Here is a 24,832-nt window from a genome sequence, read left to right on the forward strand (position 1 = left end):
GCTAGTCTTCTTTGCCATCCGATAGAACAGACCGAGATTTTGCGGGAACGGCACCGTGCTGTTGCTGCAGTTGGTTTTTCTGTCTAGTGATGTAAAATGCGACTCCGCAACATATTAAAAGAGTGCCGTTTAAAGACACGAGTATTGCGGAGGCTAAGGAATTTGGTGGATAGCTGTTCCAACACCACTCATGTATCGCGTACCAAACCATTCCCAGCGGGGCTGGAAACCCTGAGTAGCAAAGCAGTATCGGCAAAGTCCAGTGGTACCACGACAAAAATTGGTAGTGTAATGAACGCGCACAGATAACTCCGGCAAAATTTGTAGTAACAATTAACGGAAGTGTACCTGAAATGGCGGGGTGATTGCCCTTTGGAGAAGCGGCGCTAGAATGTAAATCACTTGATAAAAAGATGTTTGCCTCGTGGAGACAGCAGGCGCGATACAAATGGGTGCGCCAATTTGGAAACAGTAGGGAAAATAACGTTAGAATAACAATCATATGGGTGGCTAATAACGCCAAATGGAATTGATTTGAATTAAACGTTTCTTCATCCAGGAAATGCCAATTGATTGTCCAACGGTACAAAAATTTTCGTTGGAAATCGAAGGCACATATCAAATAAGATCTCCAATGCGATAAAAATGGTATTGCAATGGAATATTGTAGAGAAACGGCTAAAGCTGCACATATTAAACAGTGCAGCAAATTGCCATTTTGTAGATAAAATATGGTGACTGCAATGCCCGGTAAATAGAGTAACGCATTCATTTTGATACTGAGTGCGAAGGAAAAAGTTAAAGCTGCCACATAGGTTAACCAACGACGAGGACGATCACTAGCCAATTGTAACAACAAAACCGTTACAACCATGAAAAACGTGGTAAAACAATCGTTGAAAAGGCGTAAAACATAGATAGAATGAAGTCTTTTGGATAATGAGGCGAGTACAACACACCATCCCGGTAATTGAAGGCGATAATACAGAAAGAATTGAAGGGCTAAAGTAAGTAAATAGAGACAACGGAAAAAATGTTGACCTCTATGAACGAAATTAGTTCCTTCAGTTAGCCAGTGCATAAATCGATAGATGAGCACGTGCCCTGCGGGATAAACCAATGGTCCAGTGCCACCATAAATTTTGGTATAATCAGTTTCACCACTCTTGATAATGTCAATCTGCTCCATATATGCCTTGTAATCGATTTCAGTATATGGGACTTTCCAAATGATTAATTTGAGAAGCGCCGATTCGAATGCCAGCAGCATTGGGCCCCAAATCAAGGTTGACCTTGGATTATAGATCATGAAACGGATACCATTGACCAGATCTTTAAGAGGTTCGAAGGGTGGCATAATTGGCTTACAATGATTATCGACCGTAGGCGATTTGTTATTATGTATATACGTATAGAGGGGTTAAAGAGAGCGAAGATGGTGACCAGATGGGCGGAAAGAAAAACCAACCACCCAAACATCATTTTAAATATGTGCGGGTAACTACCCGGAAAATGTCTAAATGGGAGTGAATTAGCCGCTGAGGCGCCGTGAAAGGGGGGGATTAGGGGGCGGGAAAGCATAAAAGGGGATGTGTGCGGCTAAAGGAACTTGGTCTTCTACACACCACTTTGAGCTAGGCGAAAAGTAACAGTTTTGGTTCTTTTTCAAAAGAACAATGTAGTGGTATGTACGTTGAATTGAAGATGAGATAGAGTTATTTACTAACCTGTTACGAGTAAGAACAATTTGATTCTCTACCAAGCAAACCTGCCGGAGGCGGCAGAGGGATAACTATAATGTGGCAGCCATTGCGAGGTGGATACGAAATGGCCGAGGGATTATGCGACGGTTAATAGCCGCCGATAAAGTAAGTTACAGCGATTTATAGAGAAACTTCGCTAATAAGTAACATCCTTTTTCTTTTTATTACCGATCGATCTCTATAATATGATCAATCATTTACTTTATTTGACAATCCAGTAAATATCAGTTTAAACTACACACGAAACGCACGCTTAAGCGATTACACTAGCCAACACAGGGTTCTGAGCAACGATTCCACCGTAGGTATTATTCAAATATTTCAGAAGTTGTACCACCTTCAACTTCATTTCATCAGTTTGGAATTGTTTCAATCTTTCCATGTTTTCCTCTCTACCTAGTGTAGATTCTTGTTCCAATTTGATTCTTTCATTTTCTTTAGTGAAAACTGTGGCGAAGATTTCTACAATCTTTGGAGTAGCACCGGTGATAACTGCGTTGTTAGCCTCATACAGCTTCATAATCAGTTCAAAGATTGGTGTGTACTCTTCGAAACCAGTCTTTAGGGGCAAGTGATCTAATAGAGCTGGAACAGTTTGTTCTAGAGGAACGAAAGATTCATGTTTTAGAATCATACGAGCCACACATCCGCTAGCATTTGCATAAGCTCTATCGATAATTTCTCTAGTGACTTCATCATCTTCAGCAACCAATGCCTTTTGGTCAGCGGTACTCAACAATTCGTACATGGCCTTTAGCACCACACCATAAATGGAAGAAACGTCGAAACTAGCGTATTCACATAGAAGTCCAACACCATAAGCAGCATTTCCTCTAACTTCCAAAGACTTATCGGTAGTTAATCTAATGACAAGGGCTTCCAACATCTCTTGGATGAAAGGATTTTGTTCTTTCATACCAAGGACCATTTCAGAAACACCACCAACGGAAGAAGATCTCTTGTTCTTAGATTTGGATTCGAAAAGGGCAAAGATGACAGGTTTGAAGTTTTCAAAAACTTTAACGAAATCACCAGCAAGAGCATGAGACAAACTCACCAACACTTCAAGAGCGACATCTTGCAAAGTTGCTTCAGTCTCTGAAGCGTCAAGTTCTTCATCCTTAGGAACGTCTTCTTCCAAATCGATAGTTTGGCAAGTGTGAGAACCCTTCAAAACGCTTAGTACTTGGACACAAAGAGATTCCAACAAGGTAGAATCACCACCATCGGAGACGATAATAGCACCGAACTGTTTGATCATGTTAGCCATATCTTCAAAAACAGTGATGACCATAGAGGTTTCGAATTCGTCTGCCAAATCTGTTAATGTGATTTCTCTAGCATTCTTGATAATCGCTAACACGTTAGCATCCACATAAGATCCAGCTGGAATACCCTTGGGGTAAGTTTCAGGTTCGAATTTAGATGCCAACAAGACTGCTCTTACAATATTCCAAATGGTGTTCAAAGCAGTTTCTTTCAACCCATAAGATTCTTCCACCTGTTCGGTAAGAACTTTCAAAGATTGTTCCACATAAGGCAAGAAATTTTCCTTGGTACCTAGAGCCAATTCAGATAGTGCAGCAGCGGCGACTTCCTTCTCATAAGAAATACCAGTGTTAACGGTGAATTTGTTCTGTAATTCTTCTTCGTTAGCGCTGTCAGCAAAGGTAGCCAATTCTTCAGCATCACCGTCAAAATTGAATTGATATTCGTCCAATTCTAAAGTTTTGAAAATTTCTGGCAAGATGGTTTTCAAAAATGGCGAGAAGTTTTCACCGTAAACCTTAGCTAAGTTGGCAATGAAGGCATAACCAGATTCTCTTAATCTGGCGGAATCAGTTTTGATAGCTTCATAGGCAGCGTTAACCAATGGTTCCGCAAATTCAGCAAATGTTTCAGATTTAACAGCTCTAGCCATGGTAGAAATGTTTTCAAAAGTTAAAGCTCTCAATTCGATATCGTCTTCAGTCATACCTTCAAGTTGAGAAGAGTTTTGGATGAACTGCTCCAAGTATTGTACACTTGTCTTGAAGAATGGGATAAATGCGGCACCAGCTGCGAAGGCAGCAGAACCAATAGCAGACACCACAGCACATCTCAATTTGGAAGACTTGTTGCTGTCCAACATGTAGAACAATTTGTTCATCAATGGTTCCAAATATTTAGCAATAGCATCGTAAGCGATAAATTCTAGCAAACCATCTAATGCGACGGTAGCGTAGTTGTATACCACAACGAATTTAGCAGTGTCAATGATATCAATGATTAGAGGCAAATATTCATCATGGAATTTGGCCACTTCATCTTGCAAATCTGTAGTCAATTGATGAACACATTTCAAAGCCGCCAATTTCACCACAGGTTCGTTATCCTTAAGACCAGTAATAGTTGCTGGAATGATCTTATCAAATTGAGACAAGATGTAATCTGGAGAACCAGTGACAGCAACAGAGATGGCTAACAAAATAGCCCTTCTTTCAAAGACATTAGCAGATTGTAACATGACAGGCAAATGTTCCACAATGACACTAGCAACTTGAGAAGGTGGTAATTCTGAAGAAGCAAAGGCAAGTAATCTGACGGCTGTAGTAGATGGGGTATTCTCTTCGTTTTCAGCTGCTTCATCCTCATTGTTCAATTCGTCATTAATGTCGATTTCTTCAGAAGCAACCTTCAAAGCAGCCATGGTAATTTCAGGACCCAATTTAGCTTGAGAGATTTTAGACTTTCTGTAAGAAAGAGCAGACATTAAGAACTGAACGGAGAAAACTCTAACATCTTCATCAATTTCTGGAGTCACTGCAATGTGAACTGCCAATTTGATCAATTCACTAATGGAGTTACCGGTCAATTGTGAATCTAATAGCAGGAAATCATTTAGACAGTTAAAGATCAACTTAGAGTTCACAGAATCATCAGCCTTGATTACATCATCCAAAACGTTAACCACAGATGGAATCAAAGATGCGAATTTAGCAGCTTGTTGTGGGTTGATAGGTTCTTGTTCTTCAATCAATGCAGAAACGTGGTTCAAAGATTGAGCTGCTAGAGATCTGGTCTCCAAAGAAGCAGTATCGTTGGTCAATTGACCGAATAAAGTCAAAAAGTCGTCGACGTACTGCAGTAGAGATGGTGTAAAATCTTCAAGCAAAGAAAGCAAAATGAAAGTTGAAGTTTGTCTAGTTTGAGCATCTTGACCAGAAGCAGCTTGAATCAAGTTAGGAATCAAATCTGGCCATTTGTTGTCCTCTAACTCTTCAGTACCAATAGCGGCAATGACACGAGCGTTAGCATGACGTACAATTTCCTTTGGTTCACTGAATGCAGTTTGCAACAAAGAAGCCTTGATCCGGTTCTGCAAGTTAGTGTCTAGTGTTTTCCAGTGCTTTGAAACCAATTTTCTTGCTTCCACACCAGCCAATTGCTTCAAAGCATCATTTTGACTGCCTTGCAAAATGTGAATTAGAGCCGGTAGCGTAGCAGGTTTAGTATAGAATTGACTTTGCAATGTCTTGGTGGCATCCTTAACGGAGGCGGAATTAGGTTGAGTGATAGCACCCAATGTCTGTTCCAACTGGATTAAAGTTTGTTGGTCCATCTTGGAATATTCGAGATAATTTAAATATCAAACGTTAGTGAAAAAGATCAAAAGATAATAACAATAATAATATTAACCCAGTTTAGTTGATCCTTGACTTCCTGATACTATTTCACTCCCTCACTAAAATTTCAAAACCCCAGTCAAACAAGAAAATAAAAAATGGAATAGAAAGATATAAATCTAAATCTAATTTACAATAGATTTATTGATGCTTGTAACAATCAAAAGCTATTCCACTGTGGTTTTTTTTTTATTCTTCGTTTTATACTTATTTGTACAACAAGTACTCAAAGCCTTCAAGTTTAAAGCTCATCTCCAGCTCATCGCATCTCATCTCATCTCATCGCATCAAAAATTTTTCATTCTACATCAAAACAGACGGAAGTTGAAAAAAACGGAAGAAACCGAAGACAACTAAAAAAAGCGAAGAAACCATATGCCAATAATAATAATTATAAGAAGAGCAACTACAAATATTTAACGTACATCATTAATCTATTGGAAACTACAAATTAATAATAATAATAATAGTAAAAAGAGAAACAAAGAAAGGAAACACTCTGCTAGTAATAATTGTCCAGTTTTTATCTTTTTTTCCCCTAAGAATTAGTCTTGAGATACCCTTCTATGTCATCAAGTTTAGTATCAATGTTCTCTATCGTCATACCGATTAAGCGTCTGTATTTGCTTATCTTGTTGTTTGAGTCTACCTTCGTCCTTGCGTCAGTAACCTTCTGAATGCGTAATCTTCTCTTGAATTGTAGTAGAGCGAGTTCCGCTGCCAATTTTAAGGAAGTATCATCAGCACCCTCCTTGGCTGGTGAAGAACCAGGATCTGCATCTACTTTCGATTCTTCTTCTTGTACCAGAGTAGCTAGATTTAGAGCCTGTGATTTTTCCAGGCATTGTACAAACACCTGTCTACCATCGCGAACGTATTCCCTCAACTGATTTCTGCTTCCTTCCATCTGTTCCACAGAACCAACACCTTCACCGTCATTAAATTGTACCAAAAGATCCTTTTCATGACGTGTAATATTGTTAACATTTTGCTTTATGCATTTAATACCTTCAGTTGCATTCTCAATTTCATTAGCCACTGAATTAACTTTAGTGTTAATGGAAATTTTGAGCGCGTTAGACATCTCACCCAATTTACCTGCGAGTTTAACCACATTATTAACTTCTTTTTCCTCTTGAACCATAGTTCCCGGTGAGGCAATAATAGGAGCTAGAGGTGATTGAATTGCATCTGCTAATGTAGTCTTTCTTAAGTTAGATGAAACTGTAGCCGCGCTAGCTTCATTCTTCTTCTTACGTGTAATTGGAGAACATTCTAATAATCTAGAAGGCGTTGTTCTCAAATCTCTAACGGCAGAAGATGTGACGAATGAATTCATATTGGATAAATCATCCATCAATGTACTTAAGGAAGTCGAATCCGGTCCTGGTAAGAAATTTCTCACATCTGATTTCTTGTTACTTATTGAAGGTGTCAATTTAACTGGTTGTTCATTCTTTTCATTATCGTCATCATCGTCGGCATCGTCGGCATCATCGGCATCATTATCATCGGCATCCTCTTCTTCCACACTAGGTAAGATCTCAGGTACTAATTTATGCTGTTGTTGAGTATTTGCTGCAGGTTGTCCTTCTTCAGGCAATACAGAGGTGGATGGATTTTGAGATCCTGGTCTTGGCGTAGCCGCTACCGAGTTGCCATTAGGTTGTTCAAGCGATTGCGAGAAACCTTGTGAAGTTGGTGCTGGTGCTGGTGCTGGAGCCGCAGACGGTAAAAATGTACCGGCATTGGGATTTGGGGCTGGCACTAAATTGAACTTCGCTAAAATGGATGCCGGTGTTTCATTATCACAATTAGTGATATCCATAGATGATCCCAAATAACATAATTTGTTACACAATTCCAGATTCAAATTTAATGCTGCCAAATGTAGGACCGTGTTCCCCATGTTGTCTTGGAAATTTAGACACATTCTCAAAAGGGTATAATCCTCTTGACCCAAATTGTGTATAATGGTATCCAGGTAAAAATTTATTACAACTGGGTCTTTGGATTTGTTAACGCTCAATTCTACCAAATAATGTAGGGGCAACCTCCCGTTGTTATCTGGCGTAATCAGACAGATCCTAAGAATGGAAACTATCTCTGAAAAAGTATCTGCCTTATAACAATTGTTATAAAAGGCAGATTTCGTGATACAGTTGAACCCTCTCAAATTACATTGTAATGCATTAGCATTTAAAGCAATGAGCAACTTGATTAAAGGAACGTTAGCCATTGCTGTAGCCCAATGCAATGGTGTGTGGCCTTGATCATCAATTTCAAAATTAATGTCGAAATTAGATGGTGGATGGTACATTTGAGGCGGCAGTTGATAATCCTTATCTGAGCCATCCTCTGATGATAAAACCTGTAAAATCATCTCTTTATACTCTTCCACATTCAGCGTTGGTCCCAAATTATCTGTGTTATTCTCATTGCCATGAGCGGTTGCTGGTGCAGTTGGCAACCCAGCAAATGTATTTGGTGTAGAAGACCTCGACGATAAGGGCGTTGGGTTTTCACCGGTAGAAAACATATCCATGGATGAACTGTGGTTAGCATTGCTACTAATATTCCCATTTTGATGCATCTTAAAGGGCATGGACGAATTCTTTTGTTGTTGACGAACGTTTTGCCACATCAATTGCTTTTGCATCATCTTGAAGTTCTGTTGAGCCTTATCCTGAGCCATACTAGTTCTTTTAGCCGTTAGACTTGGTCTATTTTTCAATTTATGTTTCAAATGCTTACCCGCTGAACCATTAACTGTAGAGCCTGGAGTAGCACCCGGTAAAGATTGAGGTGGAGGTGGTACTGATGATTGTGGAGGTCCGCTTGCGAAACTACTGTCATCATCATGAGACATCATCTCAATTGAATCATCTTCACTTTTCCTCTTCCTTTTTGAAGCCTTCTTAGCGTTACCATTACCGTTAACCAATATACTAGGCACACGTTGCTGATGCTGTTGTGATGAAAAGACGCCCGAACTTGGTCCCTCTGGTATAAATGTTAAAAAATTCTGTGAGTGTGATTTATCCATATCTGTTGATGTGTCAAAACTAGATGTGTCATTGGTTGTATTCGTGAATTCTCTCATCTTGTGAGGATGAGTTAAACTCGTAGGTACTGGATAAAATTGTAATGGTTTTTGAGTGGCCGAATATCCAAGCGCCAATGGAGTTTCTTCTGTATTTAAATGCGGAATCACATTTTCCTTTGTACTACTCATTTGATTCGCTTGACTTGTAGCGGATACTGTAGTTTCCGCATTTGTAGCCAATTGTGAAGCCATATGAGATTGTTGCGGAGTTTGGAATACCAAATTTTGTAAAGGACTTGGATTTGCCCCCTGTAAAAGCATACTGTTTTTCTTTGATTTCCTTGCAGTAGACCCTCCAATTGCATTTCTCTTCTTTGGTGTTTTATTATAACTTGAGGGCGAAGTAATACGACCGTCAGGCGAGGTTCTCTTTAAAACGCTATTCTTACTTCTTTTCATTGGCGGGTTATTAGGATTTAATTGAAACGCCAGTATCGTTGTCACCACAGGATCTCTAATATTATATTTCGTAACCATATACTTTGCATCTTCTAATGGAATCCACGTACCCTGGAACCTACCGTACCCACCTTGCACTTTCTCATGCCTCATATCATTTGATTCCTTCTCTAAAACTTTTGTCCTTTGAGTTTTGGAGAACTGTGCAATCTTGAAGACCTGCGTGATATTGACCCAATCGTCTTGAGTTCTTCTCATGACAATTCTTGATTCATATCCGCGTATATAACATTCGTAAACGTCAGTGTCAGCATAGGTCGCGATTTCAATAACTGGTCTTCCCGCGGGTGTCAAATCACTACCGGTAGCATTTGCCGTTGACGTACTCTTTTCATCGTCGGCCTGATTCCCCTTGAAAGAATCCATCATTACAGCGCCGTAGGCCATACTATATGGAACAAAGGATCAATAGTAAAACGTTAATACCAAAAAATACCAAATCGAAACCAGATCAATTCCTCGACAACTACCCACAATACCCAAAAATGGAGGAACAAATACAGCGGAAGAGAAAAACTTGCAAATCGATACTACTGATCGTATCTCGTAATATAACAATATTTTATTTCTTTTTCTTTTAGAGTATACCAGTATACCAGTACCAGCAGCAAATATTGTAGCAGTCGTAGCAGCAGTAGTATCCCAATATCTCCTGTTGTTGTGTATAGCTGACCGTTAGAGATCCTTAGATATTCTAAAATCTATTGGAGTTGTATTGAACCTTTTACTTCTCTTAATTTGGTGTGCGTCTCTCATGAAGAACTCTATAGATTTTACCTTAAGGAGTTAATAAAGAAAGGAAGAAAAAAAAAGGAAAAAAAAAGAAGTATTACGCGACGCGTGAGTCACATGTAAGATGGTTGGGGTATGTATCGCGAATAACGGCTGTTTATAGTTACGCGTAAACCTCGGCGGCTATAACCCTAACGAACCCTAACACCCATGACCACTGAAGCACATGATCAATATCTTAGATCGCTACTGACGAAATGCTTTTTTTTTTCCTTCCTTCCTTCCTTCCTTCCCTACCATAGAATATCAGATAACATGAAGTAAAGATTTAGTTAACACCCGGGTACTATTATATATTGGCCGCTGTCGATGTGAAAGGATATAATAGATATCTCTCCCCTATCATTACCTTCCTTTCAAATTAATAAAATCAACAACAATAATAACAATGTTACCGCTTTATCTTCTAACTAATGCAAAGGGTCAACAGATGAGTATAGAATTGAAAAATGGTGAAATCGTCGAGGGTGAATTGATTAATGTCGATAACTGGATGAATGTTACTTTATCGAATGCCTCACAATTTGATAATATCGGTACTACTGTAAGTGTTGGCCCATCCAAAGAAGTTGTAAAAGCAAAAGAGGTGTACATTAGAGGTACCTATATCAAATATATCAGATTACAAGATGAAATAATTGACCAGGTAAAGCAACAGATCAACAACAATAGTAATTCGAATAATAACTATGGTAGTGGAAGCTATAGAGGTAGAAGAAGCGGATTTAACTCTCCAGGCGGTGGTAGCGCGAACTATAACAGAAGAAATAATCCAAATGCTGGTGGTAGAAGAAATTTCAACAATAATTCAAATGGACAACGTCGACCATTTAATAATCAAACAAGACCAAGTACAAATGGTATGGGAGGTTATGTGCAACAGCATCAACAAAGAGATGTGGAATTTTGAGAGATAAGAAACAAATCAAAAAAAAAAAAAAAAATAAGAATTAAGCGTATATGTGTCTATGTATATGTTAATTATAAATAATAAATTAAAATAATTGTAAATCTAGATGTAAAATTAAAATGCAAGTAAATTCAATTCCTGGTGTATCTCGTGCGATGTATTTTTTTGACGAACCATGAACTTGTCAAATATCCTAAGGAACCTGTTGCCAGTCCACAAAGAACATTGAAAATAAAACTGTAGCAGACTGAGATGAACACAGCCGAATCACCTGTCATATGAATAATGAAGAAAATATAATACAATGAGTATATTTCCATGTACCATGAGCAACCTGTACTAATGACAAAACACCTCCACCTCCAATTTTGATCGTTAATAAATTTATGATTTAATTTCATCAGTACCAAGCAGCCTAATAATGAAATTTCACAAACGACAATGCAAAGCAATAAAACGTTAGCGAAAAGGAAACTGTAAAGGTAGTAAAGGGTCGTTTTCTCTAACCAAACTGATTTGTAAAGATATTCCAGCTCCACATAAATAATCACAAAGGGGAGGAACCCACTAATTAGCCCCGCCAAGAAAACTACCAATTTACCGGATATAGCTCTTGATCGTCTAAGTACCTTTCGATCGGAAGCTGTTGTTGCCGGTGGTGCATCATGACGCACTGAACGATGCATTTGCGCAGCTACAGCACCGCCCAAGAGACTAACCACGATGCAAACGACAAAATACCATGAGACAAAGACCACCATTGTACCGAAGGGCAGCGCCTTAGTAGAATCCCAAATCCAAATGATACAATTTAGTGAAAGTGTCAGTACCATAATTGAACCTGGTAGCGCAGAGCCACATAGAACTGCAAATACTGGATTGTAGAAAGTATACGCGCTGATGTTTTGATCCATTTTCAGCCACGTACCGACAAATGATGCCATGAATGCACCTGCTACGAAACATAGCGCGGCTATAGTCAACACTGAATTCTTGATATTATGCAACCTTGTCAATGATAACGAGATCGCTAGAGGTCCAAGGATCATAAACATGACTTGAATCCCCATGGAAACACAAACAATCAAACGGTTCAATTGGAAACCTTGTCTAGCTCTCAACCAATTATTTGCTACATTGAAAATATCACTCGAATCTTCATTTTCCTTTGATTCCAATTGTTCATTTGGATTTCTAAATATCATTATCAGATTGACAATGACGATAAATGTAACGAATAGAACGATACCAACTGAATTTGCCAAAGCCATCCAGTGGAATGTGGAGGACGAAGAATCTGCCAATTGCGCACGATTGATGTATAGAGACCAACGATCGGACCAATCAATTTCCGCATCCTCCCTCCAATAAACGGAATAGGTTACTGGGATATAAACGATTTCCTCCAATGGGGGGTCAGTTATCTCAAAGGGTTTAAAATCTTTAGAAGCTCCAGGACAGTGGTAATCAGATACAGATTTAGGATACGCTTCAAATCCAACAATGGTTACCTTATCGGAATCAACCAAGTTATACCTAATAACAAGCATTACATGGTTGTTGAAAAAGACTCTACTGCTCCGAGGATCTACGGAACCCAGTGGGAAGCCGGGCGCATAGTACTTTAGGTTATCGGTAGTGGAAATGTAAGTGGTTGCCGCAGGTAAATCGTCATCAATCATCCATTGTACCATGTATCCACTTTTAATCAAATCCTTAGCCGTTTGTAAACCTTCTCGTGTAGTTTTCCTTGCACATAGAATCTCACAAGGATTATCCTGGCCAACAACCAGCTTATAATCACTCTCCCATTTTCTATCTCCTTTAATGATTTCATTCAGCGAAAGATGCAACGGCTTCTTTTCCGGTGTTGGCGGACACGTAAACGGCAAGTCGTAGTAACCGAATGGTATGTCTGTTATTTCAGATTCAACTGTGTTAACCACCAACTCTAATGGATCACCAATGGAGTAAACATTTGGTTTTAGCCACCAATCGGAATTATAGCCTTCAATGCTAATGTATCCACCCGCTATCAACCTCAATAAAATCACCAGCAGTATAACAACTGTAACAAAGCATCCGAGAGGCCTAGCCCTAATAAGCATACTTGATATAATCCCTCTATCCACCAATAGGTCTTATCTTTTGATACCAAGTGTAATGGTTTCCTTAAACTTTTTTTTTTTTTTACACGTATAGTTTAAAAATGGCGATAAACTCTTCGAATCGAGTAACGTCAATCAAAGAATCGATCAAATATGCAAAGAATATTCTACCAAAAAGTTGGATATACGAATCGTGCCAAGCAGCCAATTCTCTTATGTACAGTTATATTGTAATTCTTATCTTCTGATGTATCTGTTGCTTGTGGAGTATTTTCGGGATCGTAATAGTGCATTTCAAGGACCCTGAGGAGTCATGCTGTGGGATGACGGGTTCAATAATAGAAGTAAGTAAAAGAGTAGGATGCGAAAGGGATAAGATAGCATGTCGATTACGTACCGCGAGAGTATAGAACATTACTTATATGCAATTATGGATAGCTACTTGTACTGGCAATACACGAGGCAGCTGTTTATATTAATAACATAAAGGAAAGCAAAAAAAAGATCTCCGCGACGGGGAATTGAACCCCGATCTGGCACGCGACAAGCGCCCATTCTGACCATTAAACTATCACGGATTAGTAACTTGATGATTAGTTCTAATATAAGTACACCTAAGTAAGGAGAATAAAAATGTGGCGATCGGATGATCTCTGGACAAATTTGGCCCATTTTCGACGGGATGCTTTAATACCTAACATATCCCAAACATAACTCGCAAGTTCTACGATTACTATGCGCCAGTGACAAGATGGCGATATCAAAGGTCATATCACCCGTTGTGTTGTTCGGTGTGTTAGAATTAGTCAAAAGTAGATCTCTTGAGAGGTAATCAAACTTGTGTATATGCTACCTTCGTTCTGAATACGCAGCGTAAATTATCTTTCATGTTACCTCCCTCGGGAAGCGAACCCGCGAATATACATATTTGTAGGAAGTAATACATAGTTCCCAAATTACAGGATAAGAACTACTTCTACATGCTTATGAAGACATTCCAGACTCCTAGCACTATACTTACTCGCTAATTCAACCGCCATAATCGCTACTATCTCTCATGCTTTTGGTACCACGTGACTATCTCCGGGTAAACAGATCTCAATAATGATTGCCGTTTTAACAGTCACCATCTCATCAATTTGTGTAAAGACCTAGTCACCAGACAACATTTGTACGAGTGAACCGCTATATTGGTGTAGATCTTTGGGTTCCACTTCAGTTTTAACTGCTTTGGGCATCTTCATCACTGCTAGTATTTATTCCCTTTGATTTACATGTTTTTTGGCGCTGCAGGATCAGCTTCTAGTACAAATACAAACACAAATATGGCATCTCATCAAGAAGATTTCAGTACAGATGTTAATTTTTTGGGTACTATCATCAAATTACAAGAATGTATACAGCAAGCAATTACTCAGTTGAATCACGACACTGCTGTCTTCCTATCAGAACTATTATACTCAGAATGCGCACCTCTGGACAAAACTCATAGCTATAGATTGGAATCCGTCTACTTATATTCTTTATCGCTTTTTCTAAATGCAGAATACCATACTGCATTGGATGTGGCCCAAGAATTCAAAAATTCGAGTCATGCTGGGATTGGTTACATTTTTGCCCGCTGTTGTCTACAATTATCATCCGGTTTGCATGATGCAGTAGTTGCACTTTTGAATCTGTTGAAAAAAAAAACTGTCCCACCTAGTAGCGCTATGAATGCATTGATTTTCCTACCTACAATGGCAACAATTCATTGCTTGCTCGGTAAACTGTATCGCAAACTAGATAAGACCCAGGAAAGTGCTCTTCATTTCTCTGAAGCTCTTAATGCAGATCCTTACATGTGGGAGGCCTACGTGGAACTGTGCAATATGAAGGCAACAATAGATTTAAAGAAATTGTACAGTGTAATGAGCAGACAAAATCATTTTTCTACATCGTCAGCTCGTTACAGAGCAAGAAATGGCGTCTTTAAATCTACTCCGTATAAAGTACCGAATTCCTCATCATCGTCATCATCTTCATCGTCGTCATCATCAGTGGCATTCCCACAGCAACATCACCATCAACAACATCAGAACCAGCAGCAGCAACAACAGCACTCACAAGCTTCAATGCATCCTCAGAATACTCCCTTAGCGCCTCCTCATACTACCACTGCAAAGGGGCAACCGACCAATTCACTACTGAACAAGGCAAACGTAGTGGTTTCTACACTAGGATTTTCACCGTTCACCACTAAACAGCCTACTGCTAGTTCAGTAGGTAAAGTGAACAATAGAGGCAAAGTACTTTCAACTCCACCTTCCAAACTTTTATCTACAACAAACTTTAAAACACCAAGAAATAACACTAATAACAATCCGACCAACAGTGCCTCCAAGAGAAAAGAACAAATTTCTTTCTCAGGTATCAAACCCGAAAGTTCTAACGGTATTCTTACGACTAATCTGCCGTCATTCTCATCGTTATCGTCACTACATGAACTTATGTACAATTTCGCCCGTGTCTTAAAGGCGTCGTCACAATATGATTCCTACAGAGCGTTAAGGTTAATGGAAACCCAAATTCCAGATCACATTAAAAATGTCATGCCCTGGTGTCAAGCTCGATTAGGTAAATTACACTTCGAAATTGTCAATTATGAAATGTCATTAAAGCATTTCAAACAATTAAGGCAAATGCAACCTACCAGATCAGAGGATATTGAAGTTTTCTCCACATTACTGTGGCATATTCATGATAAAATAAACTTATCACATTTGTCGAATGAATTGCTTGAAACTCAACCGGATAAACCACAAACTTGGTGTAGTTTGGGTAATCTTTACTCATTACAAAGAGATCACGATGAAGCAATTAGGTATTTTGAAAAGGCTACAGAAGTGGACCCACATTTCGCATATGGGTACACTTTACAGGGTCATGAACATTCTTCCAATGACTCTATTGATATGGCCAAGACATGTTATCGAAAGGCTATAGCGTCAGATCCTCAACATTATAATGCATATTACGGGCTGGGAATGTGTTGTATGAAGTTGGGACAATACGAAGAAGCTCTTCTCTATTTCGAAAAGGCAAGGAGTATCAATCCTGTAAATGTCATCCTAATATGCTGTTGTGGTGTAGCTTTAGAAAAAATGTCATACCAAGAGAAGGCGTTACAATATTACGAATTAGCATCTGAATTACAACCATCTTCATCGCTGGCCAAGTTCAAGAAGGCTCATCTGTTGTATGTGATGGCAAGGTATAGTGTAGCATTGGAGAATTTCGAAGAATTAGCCGAACTGGCACCTGACGAGGCAACGGTTCATTTCCTCTTGGGACAATTGTATCAAATTATGGGACGAAAGAAAGATGCAGTCAAAGAGTTTACAATTGCAATGAATTTAGATCCTAAGGGCAATCAATTAATTATTGATGCCCTAGAAAAATGTCACTTGCAAGAATGAGAAAAAAAAAATAAACAATAATAGGAGTATAATTACAATGTACTACATAATTCAACTATGCATAGATGTTCATGAAAGAAGAGGTATGAAATAGAAAAAAAAATTAGTTATAACAGGACAAAAAATACTGTTGTAGCACAATACTGGTATCATTTAATCCAACTGAAAGATTCTTCCAAGCATAACATCTTGATGCATCATTATTTTTTAAAACAACCGATATTTAAATCGAATCAGTTACGTTCTGCCCCAACATAAGCTTCCGATGGCCTCGTCTTTTCCGGCGTATTTTCTTTAAATTTCCCAGACTTACCGGTCCCTGAACGGTGTACACTAGGTGACAATACACCTGAAGCTAACAAATAGGGACTAGCAAACCCATTGGAAGCCATAGTGGTACTGCCGTTAGACGATGGATTTGTCGTAGCAGACCCTGGTGCATCTTCTTCGTTATTATCCTTATTTCCTTGTTCCCTTTCCCAAAGCAATTGATCCTCATCTTCTTCGTTCATATACTGCTGCTCTCTCAACCTCGTTTCTTCACGCGCTTTTGAAAGCATCTCTTGAGCTTTATCCAATGAAACAGTCGTAGTGGTACAAGAACTTATAACTGGAACTGAGGTATCAATATCAATGGTTGTTTTAATCAAAGCAGCCATCCAAGCTCTCATATCATCCCTATTATCAACTGCGAAATAATGAACCCGAGGTTGAGTGAACGTTAACCCTTTTTTAGAACCAGGATGAGGCGGTATCAATTTGAAGCAAAAGCGACCTTTACCTGTACTTGCAGCATAGAGTGAAACCAATTTATCATCCTCTTTTGCCGGTACTACACAGTGTGCAGTAATATCGATTAATCCACGTTCTCTAGTGTCGCTTGTGCTGGCAAAATAAGACAAACGAGTACCATGTAAGGTAAAAAATCTGGTTTTCCAAGTACCCATAGTACCACTTCCTTTTTTGCTCATCCAACCCGAACAGTCAGCATCCATAATGGCTTCTTCCACGGTGATATTTCTAATACCTTCCATGAATGCCGATGTTTGTCTCTTCTTGGACGAACCCTTGCTATTCTTACCACGCATGGCGGTACCTTTGACAGCTTCGCTTACTGACCTCTTCTTTTTATCATCTTCTAAGACTACACCCTTCTGTTTGCTGTTTGGAGAAAAGGAAGCCTTGGCACTTGCAGATCTCCTCTTATCTTCTGTCTTTGCACTCTTTGGTTTTATTGGTGATATCGGACGGGCTACTACGGGTGTATTAACCGCTGACTGAGAATTACGAGGAAACTCTACAGGCGTTATTTGAGAACCATCATCGACAGCTTGCCTTGGAGGTACAGAAGTTCCGTAACCGCTGATACCTTTGCCCTTTGATGGGAAAACTCCCACAGAGGGATTCACAGGAGTTGAAGAACTATCATCATCTTCTTTGGCAGAAAAATATGAAAGCGGTACAGAATCTCTTCTTGAATCAAAATAGCCTGACGAAGCCGGACCAGAAGGACCTTGAGCTAAGGATGGATTCCTTGAATGGGTATTGTAGACACTAGAAGTCGGCCTACCAAGGGGTTCACCCGTATAGTTGGAAGTTTGTTCTTCTTCAACGTCTTCATAGCTAGGGTTTTTATGAGAAACCTTATTGAGTAGATCCATAAACGAAGCGCCAGAAAGACTGTTCTTATGGGCACCTGTTGGAGACAACGCTGTCTTGCTGTTGTTATTGTTATTGTTATTGTTATTGTTGTTATTGTTGCTGTTGCCCGTTAAAGGTTTCCTATTTGAAAATGGATCTGAGTTACTCCAGAGATCCGCAGAACGTGGTGAGTTAACTGAGCCTGAAGTATCCACAGCCAATCCAAGTCCCATCCTACTGTTACCGTTGGGTAACGATCTCTCTTGTGGAGAGATATGCTGTTCACCTGGAAATGAAAACTTGGGACCAGCTGTAAAGATATCTCCTTGTCCATCCAATGTACTAGGACTTTCATTAAAAGAGTCTGGCACTGCGTTCAAGTCCTCTTGTGCTGCATTTAACGAATCCGTTCCTTTATTGTTCGAATTGCTGTAGTTACTTTCGACACTAGATGCATTCTTTTCAAATATGGTTGGTGGTGAGTAACCTACACCAGAATGTGCAACAGTCATATTACCGATAGGTGATTTAGGTGGCGCCACAGGGCTTGGATAAGATGGGGGTTTCGGAGCCCTTCTTGGTGATGTGAACAGCTGTGAAGTTACAATATCTGTTTCACCCATTGGAGAAGAGGGTATTGCACTATTAAACTCATTTCCAAAAGATGTAGGCTTATGTTTAGGTAACCTAACGTCGTCATTTTGATGCTCTTCAAACGTATTCTGAATATCATCTAGCGATTGGGAAGCCTTTTTAACGTGGCCCCTGTATGTCGGTCCTCCATTAAAGAATACTGGGGGTGTTAAACCCTTCGTTTTATCGTTGGCGTTGTTAGTATCAGCAGTTGAAGCAGGAGTGGCAGCAGCCGAATTAGTACCAGCGATCATAGATTTAGGGCGTGGTTGCTTCGTGCCAGATCTGTTGGGTATATTCACTTGCTCCCTAAGAGCCTCGATCTCTTTGTAAATTTCAAACCGGGTACCAAAAGAACTAATCTCAAGTTCTTTCAAATGAGCTAATTCTAACTCTAATAGGATCGCTCCTGAAATTCTATGTTGTTGAAACCTCGTAGCCGACTGGACGTCAAATCCTTGAGAGATAAAATACGCTGTCACCTGTTGAGGTGTCCAACTTCCTGCCCTCGCGGGATCTAGTTCTGCAGTTTCAATACCATTAATAGAACTGGTAACCACACTCGTATCCTTAGACATAGATTTCGGTAATCCAGAAGAGTTTGGAACTCTCCCAAAATCCAAGTGTTTGGTGGTAAACATCATGGCATCGCGCTTCCCATTCATCTCTGGCGTTGGCATACTCTGATCTTCCAAAGAACTATTTTTCAACTCTTCTAAAGCTTTATCTATGTCACTCATAGTGCTTTTGACAGATATTTGCCTATCTACCGGCTTCCGCTTCTGTTCAACCGTTATTGGCGCTGCTGTTTCTATTACCTGAGGAGTTGAAAGTTCACTGGTTGATCCATTTACCGATAGATTAGAGTTCCCCTTGCCAGCAGATCCCACTCTCCTGTTAGATTTAGCCCTTATGATACCTGGTCTCGCATTAAATGTCATTTCTTGTGTAAATATCACTGGAAAAAGTCCTTCTTCGTTGGTTCTCAAATTTCTACCGTAATACCACCCATCGTTGTATTCTTCATCGTCCGTAATCACCTGTATTTTATCTCCGGGTTTCATATCTAGTTCATCTTGCATTCTCTTGGTATATTCATTAATTACAATGTATACTGAATTACGCTTAACGGAGCCAGTACTGAAAGCGCTAACGGGTCCATCGTTGGACGAAGCAACACCTGCAGTATCCAGCCTTGCCAGCGATGGTTGCATCCTCTTGAAACTCATCTCCTCTGTATTTTTTTACCAAATAACGATGAGAGTGAAGGTATAGAATATTTGATAGTCAGCCACTAACAAATGCTTACTAAATAAGCGACTTCTCTCTAATCGTAACCTGGAGAAAACAGTCCTGTAGGTATTCTAACAAACCGTTTTTATCCTGCAATACTCAGATAGCTTGTCAAAAGTGAACTCACGATACTTTTAGCTCTATCTTGACTCCCTTGTTATGAGACATTCCCCAATTGATTCGACTCACTTTTTTTTTCGTTCTTCAACTCATCACCAAAATCATGCATCAGCTACAATTCACGTGATTTCTGCACCACGTGATATTCACGTGATATGGTTGAGGATAATATAGTACTACATAGCGATTAGCATACCTTTAGTACACTATTATGACATTAGTTTACGTTCAATATAGCCAGCTAGCAACGTCTTGCAGTCCTGAAGGATGAACTGGCAAATAGTATCGGATACCTGTGCAAACAAAGGATCATTCTGTTGATTGTATCCATCCCGTCGGCACAATTCCTGGTACAGCGTTGTAATTAGCTGTTTATAGTGAGGAAATTTCGTATAGTTCTCCCTCTGTGCAGGTTCCTCTTCTCCATGCCAGTCTGGTGTAGATCTAGTGCTCTTTGTTGAAAATAGTGGTGGTCTATGCTGTTTAGATGGACCAAAAGCGTTACTAAACCAGTACGGATCGATACTGAGCCTTCTAAAATGCCTCTCTATCCTGCTCGGAGTCCCCGACGGGTCTCTAGTTTCTGCAGTACTATCAGATTGATTCGATCGCGGGCTTCCAATACTAGATGTCTCTATGATTCTTTGCAAGGACTTTATGACATTGAGACAACTGTCGTCAGACGATTTATCAGACCTCAGCAGCTGTACCAGTTCTGAAATAACATCGCATTTAATTGGTACGTCTAGTATAGGGAAACCGGCGACATCCTCAGCATACAAATCAATTTCCCATGCTCTTTTATTCATCGCAATGCATTTAGTAATCAATACATGGTCCTTTTCAAAACTTTCCACAATTCTTCCCAACGCATTGATACTGTTTCCGTGCCTGCTGGATGACGTATTGCTAGTGTCATCGAAAGGTTCAATATTTACATCGGAAAGAAAGGTCAACCTGTCGATATCGTCAATATGGGAAACCAAACCTAATTCTAACCGTCGTGACATGATTGCTGAACAAGTTGCGGAAGGCTTTCACTCATCTTGCTCCAACCGCAATGACTATTTGCAGCCTATCCTTTTGCCTCGCTTGTTTGTTCACTTCTTTGCTATGTGAATAAAGGCGCTTCTTGCATTGTAAAATACGCAATATTGTACATATATTCTTCCACTGAGCAAGTGTCCATAACTGCCGGTAGCCTCATCAGTAAAATTAGTGGACCGTCGATGCCTTTGTTAAGCAGTAAGAACAAGTCACAGAGGCCCAAGTTTCTTCTATATCTAAAGATTGATGAATTAATTAATATACCCCAGTCATCTGGGTACTGTTATGTGAAGTGGAATCTAAAGGATGGTACAGGTACTTCCAACCATAGGTTGAGAAGTAGTGGTGAAGATGAGAATAACATGATAGGACACCAGAACCACGGAGTGACACCTAGAGTTGCCGTGGAGCACCATAGGGTTCGATGGAATTATCAGTTGAAGAAACCAATCGAAGTGAAGTTGCAAGTGGATAAGACTAGAAATTTAGAGGCTAAAAGATTAGTATTGGACATATATTTCGAGCTTTTAGAGAATGGCAATGAGAGTAACAATGACGGTTCAGCCCAAAAGACTAAGAGAACAAGCCTTGACATTCCCAACGCTGTAAAGAGTCCCAACAACGTATATTCACCAAAAGTATCGAACAGATCACAGTTAGGTAGTGTGATTCTTAACATTGCAGAATATGTCAGGGAGGATGAACAGCCGATTACCAATAGATTTCTATTGAAGAAATCGAAAGTTAATTCTATTATCAATTTGACGCTTCAAATGAAATTGACGAGAGGTTCCTATGACGATTTTCTTATTTCAAAGGCTTCAAGTAGTCAACCAGCCGGAGGAGTTCGCTTGGGGATTGATGATATTTTAGATGATGCTTCAGAAAAATCTAGCCCAGCTTCATCAACCTTCCAAGGTTCTACGAGTGGCGGCGGTTCGCCGCGTTCTAACCATCATACTCGCTCATTACGGAGTTCCTTACGTTTTGGTAGTGGAAATCATACTAATAATTCCAATGGCGGCTCTGGTAATAAGGCTCAATCATATATGGGGATGGGTTCGCCTTCATCTCCTGGTAATACAACATCCTCTTCAATGAATCCGCTTGTGGAACATCTTTATCAAAAAACCTTTCAATTACCGTGGGATCCAAGGCCTGGTGAATTCACCCCCAAGGAATGCGTGGAAGATATTTTACAAGGCGGTAACGGTTGGGCAAGGAATGAAAAGGGTATAAACCTAATTGATATTCAAGCATTGAAACTAATTGAGATGGAAGTTGAATATCAGGATAATCAAAGATACGGTGCTAATGAAAAAATGAATGCTACGAAGAGAATGGAACTGAATACAAGCGCAGACGAATACAATTCAATGGATAAGAGAGAATTTTTGGAAAAAATGCACAGTTGGAGTCACACATCACAAAATCAAAAGAGGATGATTAACAACGAGAATAGCAGAGGTAATGCACTCACTGAAGGTGGTGCGGGACAATCAGAACCTATTAACGCAGATCGCATTAGGGACGCTAGAACCTGGACAATCAATAGTATTCTTGCGTAACTTATATGCGAATGCAATTATGTATGTATGTACTTATATATTTATTTATAATTTTACATTTTAATTGGATTTACACATGACAAACAAGGAATCTGTCCTTAGCAGGCTCACCAGTGGGCTTGGACATAATGTAAAAGTCTGACAGGGGCAACGGCAACTAGATTTAATGAAAATACCATGTGTTAAACCTCTTAGAGGGCACCTAGTTGGTCTAGCATCTCTTATACCTGCAAGAGATCCAAATCGGACCAGACGACATCCCGAAATATAGATGGGGTCCAGCCCCATTGGCCTCTTACGCTTTTTCTGTCGTTGTTGGAATTTCAAAATGTGTGTCTTCTTTTGATAATTTACCCTGGGTAAAGGTTGTCTCCTAACAGCTAGCTGTGGCATATAACATTGATTAATCAAGTTTGCAGGCCAATTCAACTGCAATGGATAGTGTTGATCGCTACCACCTGGGAAAAATTCGAAATCTAGGGCCAAATACGGGAGCGGTGAATACAAGTCAAAGTTCATCTAGCAATTCTCCTAAAAATATGCGTTCTTTGCCCCCTTCCCCCTTCCTTCTTAATTCCTTGTCTAATTCAACATCCTTTTTCCATAACCGGTTCCAACTGCCGCCTTTCGTAGACTTTATTTCTGTGTAACGGTCAAGACACAAACTCCTATATCATTCAAAATAATTTTTTCCTCAACTCTTTTTAACCCTGAGTTTCCTGAGAACTACCAATCTGATATCCTTTAGTTTAACTTCACTTCTGCAAAGTGCACAATTACCACTTTTACGATGTGTCCTTGAACTATTAACCATCTGGAAAAGGCAAGCAACGCAAAAGATGTGACCACAAGGTGTCATAACTGCAGTATCAGGAGGTTCAAAGCAAATGGGGCAGTGATATTCTCTAACGGCTTTATTTGCAGGTGGTTTTGGTGGATTTTCTTGCTCATTCTCTTCCCGTGGCACATCCTTCACCTGTTGTTCAGCGGCTTCATCCTCCAAGTCTATTGTCTCTGTTGTTTTCCCCCTGCTACCTTCTTCTTGTGTCTCATCATCAACTTCATTAAGTACTCTCATTAAATCAACTTCTTCACTGGGGGCATCCTCACAGGCGTCTCTCTCACCTACCACTTCAAATGAGACATCTGTCTCACTTTCACTTTCACTACGGGAATCTCTACTAAGTCTTCTTCTCTTGTTGGGCTCCTCATCAGCTGTATCCTCCTCACTCGATAATCTATTCATGACAGCTTCGCAATCTTATGATGGTCTGAATACATGCTTGTAAGTATACAGCTTCAAATACCTTTTATATATATGTATTATTGATATGTTCAAGATTATTAGCCTAGGTATTTTGATCGTGAGGAAACCCTAACGGACAGAGATAGGGCACAGAGATCACACGATTATCACATGCGTCTCGTTTTCAAATGACGAGTGACTGTTTGGGTACTACATCCGTACATCCAAAGATGTCCGTCTTTTTTTTAAGTGAAAAGTTTCAGAAAATTGACAAAATATTCAATTGACGCAAATTTTCTAGAGGGACGCAGAATCACCGCGATGGCCCATCGCATCGACGACAGCACACACGCAGTGCGGGCATGGCACACCAATGGCAGAGTAGTAACAGTAGTAGTTGGCGATGATAGTACTGATTAGATACTTCATTTTAAAGGTTTAGTACGTGAAAGTTCCTTGACTGAGTCTATCGAGACCATTAAAATAAGCAAATAATGTCCAGCGGTGCTCAAGGTACAAAGTTCAGAATCTCTCTAGGTTTGCCAGTCGGCGCCGTCTTGAACTGTGCTGACAACACTGGTGCTAGAAACCTTTATGTTGTGGCTGTTAAAGGTTCTGGTACCCGTTTGAACAGATTGCCAGCTGCCTCCCTAGGTGACATGGTTATGGCAACCGTTAAGAAAGGTAAGCCAGAATTGAGAAAGAAAATTATGCCAGCTATTGTGGTCCGTCAAGCTAAGCCATGGAGAAGAAAGGACGGTGTCTTCTTGTACTTCGAAGACAATGCCGGTGTTATCGCCAATCCAAAGGGTGAAATGAAAGGTTCTGCTATTACTGGTCCTGTTGGTAAAGAATGTGCTGATTTGTGGCCTCGTGTGGCTTCCAACTCAGGTGTTGTTGTTTAAATTCCAATAGTATCAATTATCAGAGAAAACTATATATTAGAGAGAGGAATTTAATTGTTTTTTTAATATCATTACGGAGCTTCCAATTTTTTTTTCATATGTATAGTTATTACTACTA

At 39.7% G+C, this 24,832-nt stretch overlaps 12 protein-coding genes and 1 non-coding gene across 13 annotated transcripts; 4 read left to right on the forward strand and 9 right to left on the reverse strand.

Moving 5' to 3' along the window:
- Position 1: 1 nt before the first annotated feature.
- ALG3 (dolichyl-P-Man:Man(5)GlcNAc(2)-PP-dolichol alpha-1,3-mannosyltransferase) lies at positions 2 to 1,357 on the reverse strand (the record flags this gene model as incomplete). Its single annotated transcript, XM_002495071.1, has 1 exon — positions 2 to 1,357. The coding sequence occupies one exon, from the start codon at positions 1,355 to 1,357 to the stop codon at positions 2 to 4; it is 1,356 nt and encodes a 451-aa protein (XP_002495116.1).
- A 659-nt stretch (positions 1,358 to 2,016) lies between these two features.
- On the reverse strand, positions 2,017 to 5,364 carry KAP123 (karyopherin KAP123; the record flags this gene model as incomplete). Its single annotated transcript, XM_002495072.1, has 1 exon — positions 2,017 to 5,364. The coding sequence occupies one exon, from the start codon at positions 5,362 to 5,364 to the stop codon at positions 2,017 to 2,019; it is 3,348 nt and encodes a 1,115-aa protein (XP_002495117.1).
- Positions 5,365 to 5,966: 602 nt separating this feature from the next.
- On the reverse strand, positions 5,967 to 9,380 carry SWI4 (SBF complex DNA-binding subunit SWI4; the record flags this gene model as incomplete). The annotated part of the gene is made up of 1 exon (XM_002495073.1): positions 5,967 to 9,380. One exon carries the CDS (start codon positions 9,378 to 9,380, stop codon positions 5,967 to 5,969), a length of 3,414 nt encoding a protein of 1,137 aa, XP_002495118.1.
- Positions 9,381 to 10,173: 793 nt separating this feature from the next.
- On the forward strand, positions 10,174 to 10,695 carry LSM4 (U6 snRNA complex subunit LSM4; the record flags this gene model as incomplete). Its single annotated transcript, XM_002495074.1, has 1 exon — positions 10,174 to 10,695. One exon carries the CDS (start codon positions 10,174 to 10,176, stop codon positions 10,693 to 10,695), a length of 522 nt encoding a protein of 173 aa, XP_002495119.1.
- A 131-nt stretch (positions 10,696 to 10,826) lies between these two features.
- On the reverse strand, positions 10,827 to 12,803 carry TMN3 (Tmn3p; the record flags this gene model as incomplete). Its single annotated transcript, XM_002495075.1, has 1 exon — positions 10,827 to 12,803. The coding sequence occupies one exon, from the start codon at positions 12,801 to 12,803 to the stop codon at positions 10,827 to 10,829; it is 1,977 nt and encodes a 658-aa protein (XP_002495120.1).
- Positions 12,804 to 13,309: 506 nt separating this feature from the next.
- Positions 13,310 to 13,381, reverse strand: ZYRO0B03806r. The gene has a single exon. It is a non-coding gene; the product is annotated as a tRNA-Asp (tRNA).
- A 696-nt stretch (positions 13,382 to 14,077) lies between these two features.
- CDC27 (anaphase promoting complex subunit CDC27) lies at positions 14,078 to 16,261 on the forward strand (the record flags this gene model as incomplete). The annotated part of the gene is made up of 1 exon (XM_002495076.1): positions 14,078 to 16,261. The coding sequence occupies one exon, from the start codon at positions 14,078 to 14,080 to the stop codon at positions 16,259 to 16,261; it is 2,184 nt and encodes a 727-aa protein (XP_002495121.1).
- A 233-nt stretch (positions 16,262 to 16,494) lies between these two features.
- Positions 16,495 to 19,764, reverse strand: ZYRO0B03850g (uncharacterized protein; the record flags this gene model as incomplete). Its single annotated transcript, XM_002495077.1, has 1 exon — positions 16,495 to 19,764. The coding sequence occupies one exon, from the start codon at positions 19,762 to 19,764 to the stop codon at positions 16,495 to 16,497; it is 3,270 nt and encodes a 1,089-aa protein (XP_002495122.1).
- A 393-nt stretch (positions 19,765 to 20,157) lies between these two features.
- On the reverse strand, positions 20,158 to 20,958 carry ZYRO0B03872g (uncharacterized protein; the record flags this gene model as incomplete). The annotated part of the gene is made up of 1 exon (XM_002495078.1): positions 20,158 to 20,958. The coding sequence occupies one exon, from the start codon at positions 20,956 to 20,958 to the stop codon at positions 20,158 to 20,160; it is 801 nt and encodes a 266-aa protein (XP_002495123.1).
- A 219-nt stretch (positions 20,959 to 21,177) lies between these two features.
- ZYRO0B03894g (uncharacterized protein) lies at positions 21,178 to 22,563 on the forward strand (the record flags this gene model as incomplete). The annotated part of the gene is made up of 1 exon (XM_002495079.1): positions 21,178 to 22,563. One exon carries the CDS (start codon positions 21,178 to 21,180, stop codon positions 22,561 to 22,563), a length of 1,386 nt encoding a protein of 461 aa, XP_002495124.1.
- Positions 22,564 to 22,623: 60 nt separating this feature from the next.
- SPR6 (Spr6p) lies at positions 22,624 to 23,082 on the reverse strand (the record flags this gene model as incomplete). Its single annotated transcript, XM_002495080.1, has 1 exon — positions 22,624 to 23,082. One exon carries the CDS (start codon positions 23,080 to 23,082, stop codon positions 22,624 to 22,626), a length of 459 nt encoding a protein of 152 aa, XP_002495125.1.
- Positions 23,083 to 23,257: 175 nt separating this feature from the next.
- On the reverse strand, positions 23,258 to 23,809 carry SLX8 (SUMO-targeted ubiquitin ligase complex subunit SLX8; the record flags this gene model as incomplete). The annotated part of the gene is made up of 1 exon (XM_002495081.1): positions 23,258 to 23,809. The coding sequence occupies one exon, from the start codon at positions 23,807 to 23,809 to the stop codon at positions 23,258 to 23,260; it is 552 nt and encodes a 183-aa protein (XP_002495126.1).
- Positions 23,810 to 24,303: 494 nt separating this feature from the next.
- ZYRO0B03960g (60S ribosomal protein uL14) lies at positions 24,304 to 24,714 on the forward strand (the record flags this gene model as incomplete). The annotated part of the gene is made up of 1 exon (XM_002495082.1): positions 24,304 to 24,714. The coding sequence occupies one exon, from the start codon at positions 24,304 to 24,306 to the stop codon at positions 24,712 to 24,714; it is 411 nt and encodes a 136-aa protein (XP_002495127.1).
- Positions 24,715 to 24,832: the final 118 nt, after the last annotated feature.

Source organism: Zygosaccharomyces rouxii (genome assembly GCF_000026365.1).
Source record: "Zygosaccharomyces rouxii strain CBS732 chromosome B complete sequence".
Lineage (NCBI taxonomy): Eukaryota > Fungi > Ascomycota > Saccharomycetes > Saccharomycetales > Saccharomycetaceae > Zygosaccharomyces > Zygosaccharomyces rouxii.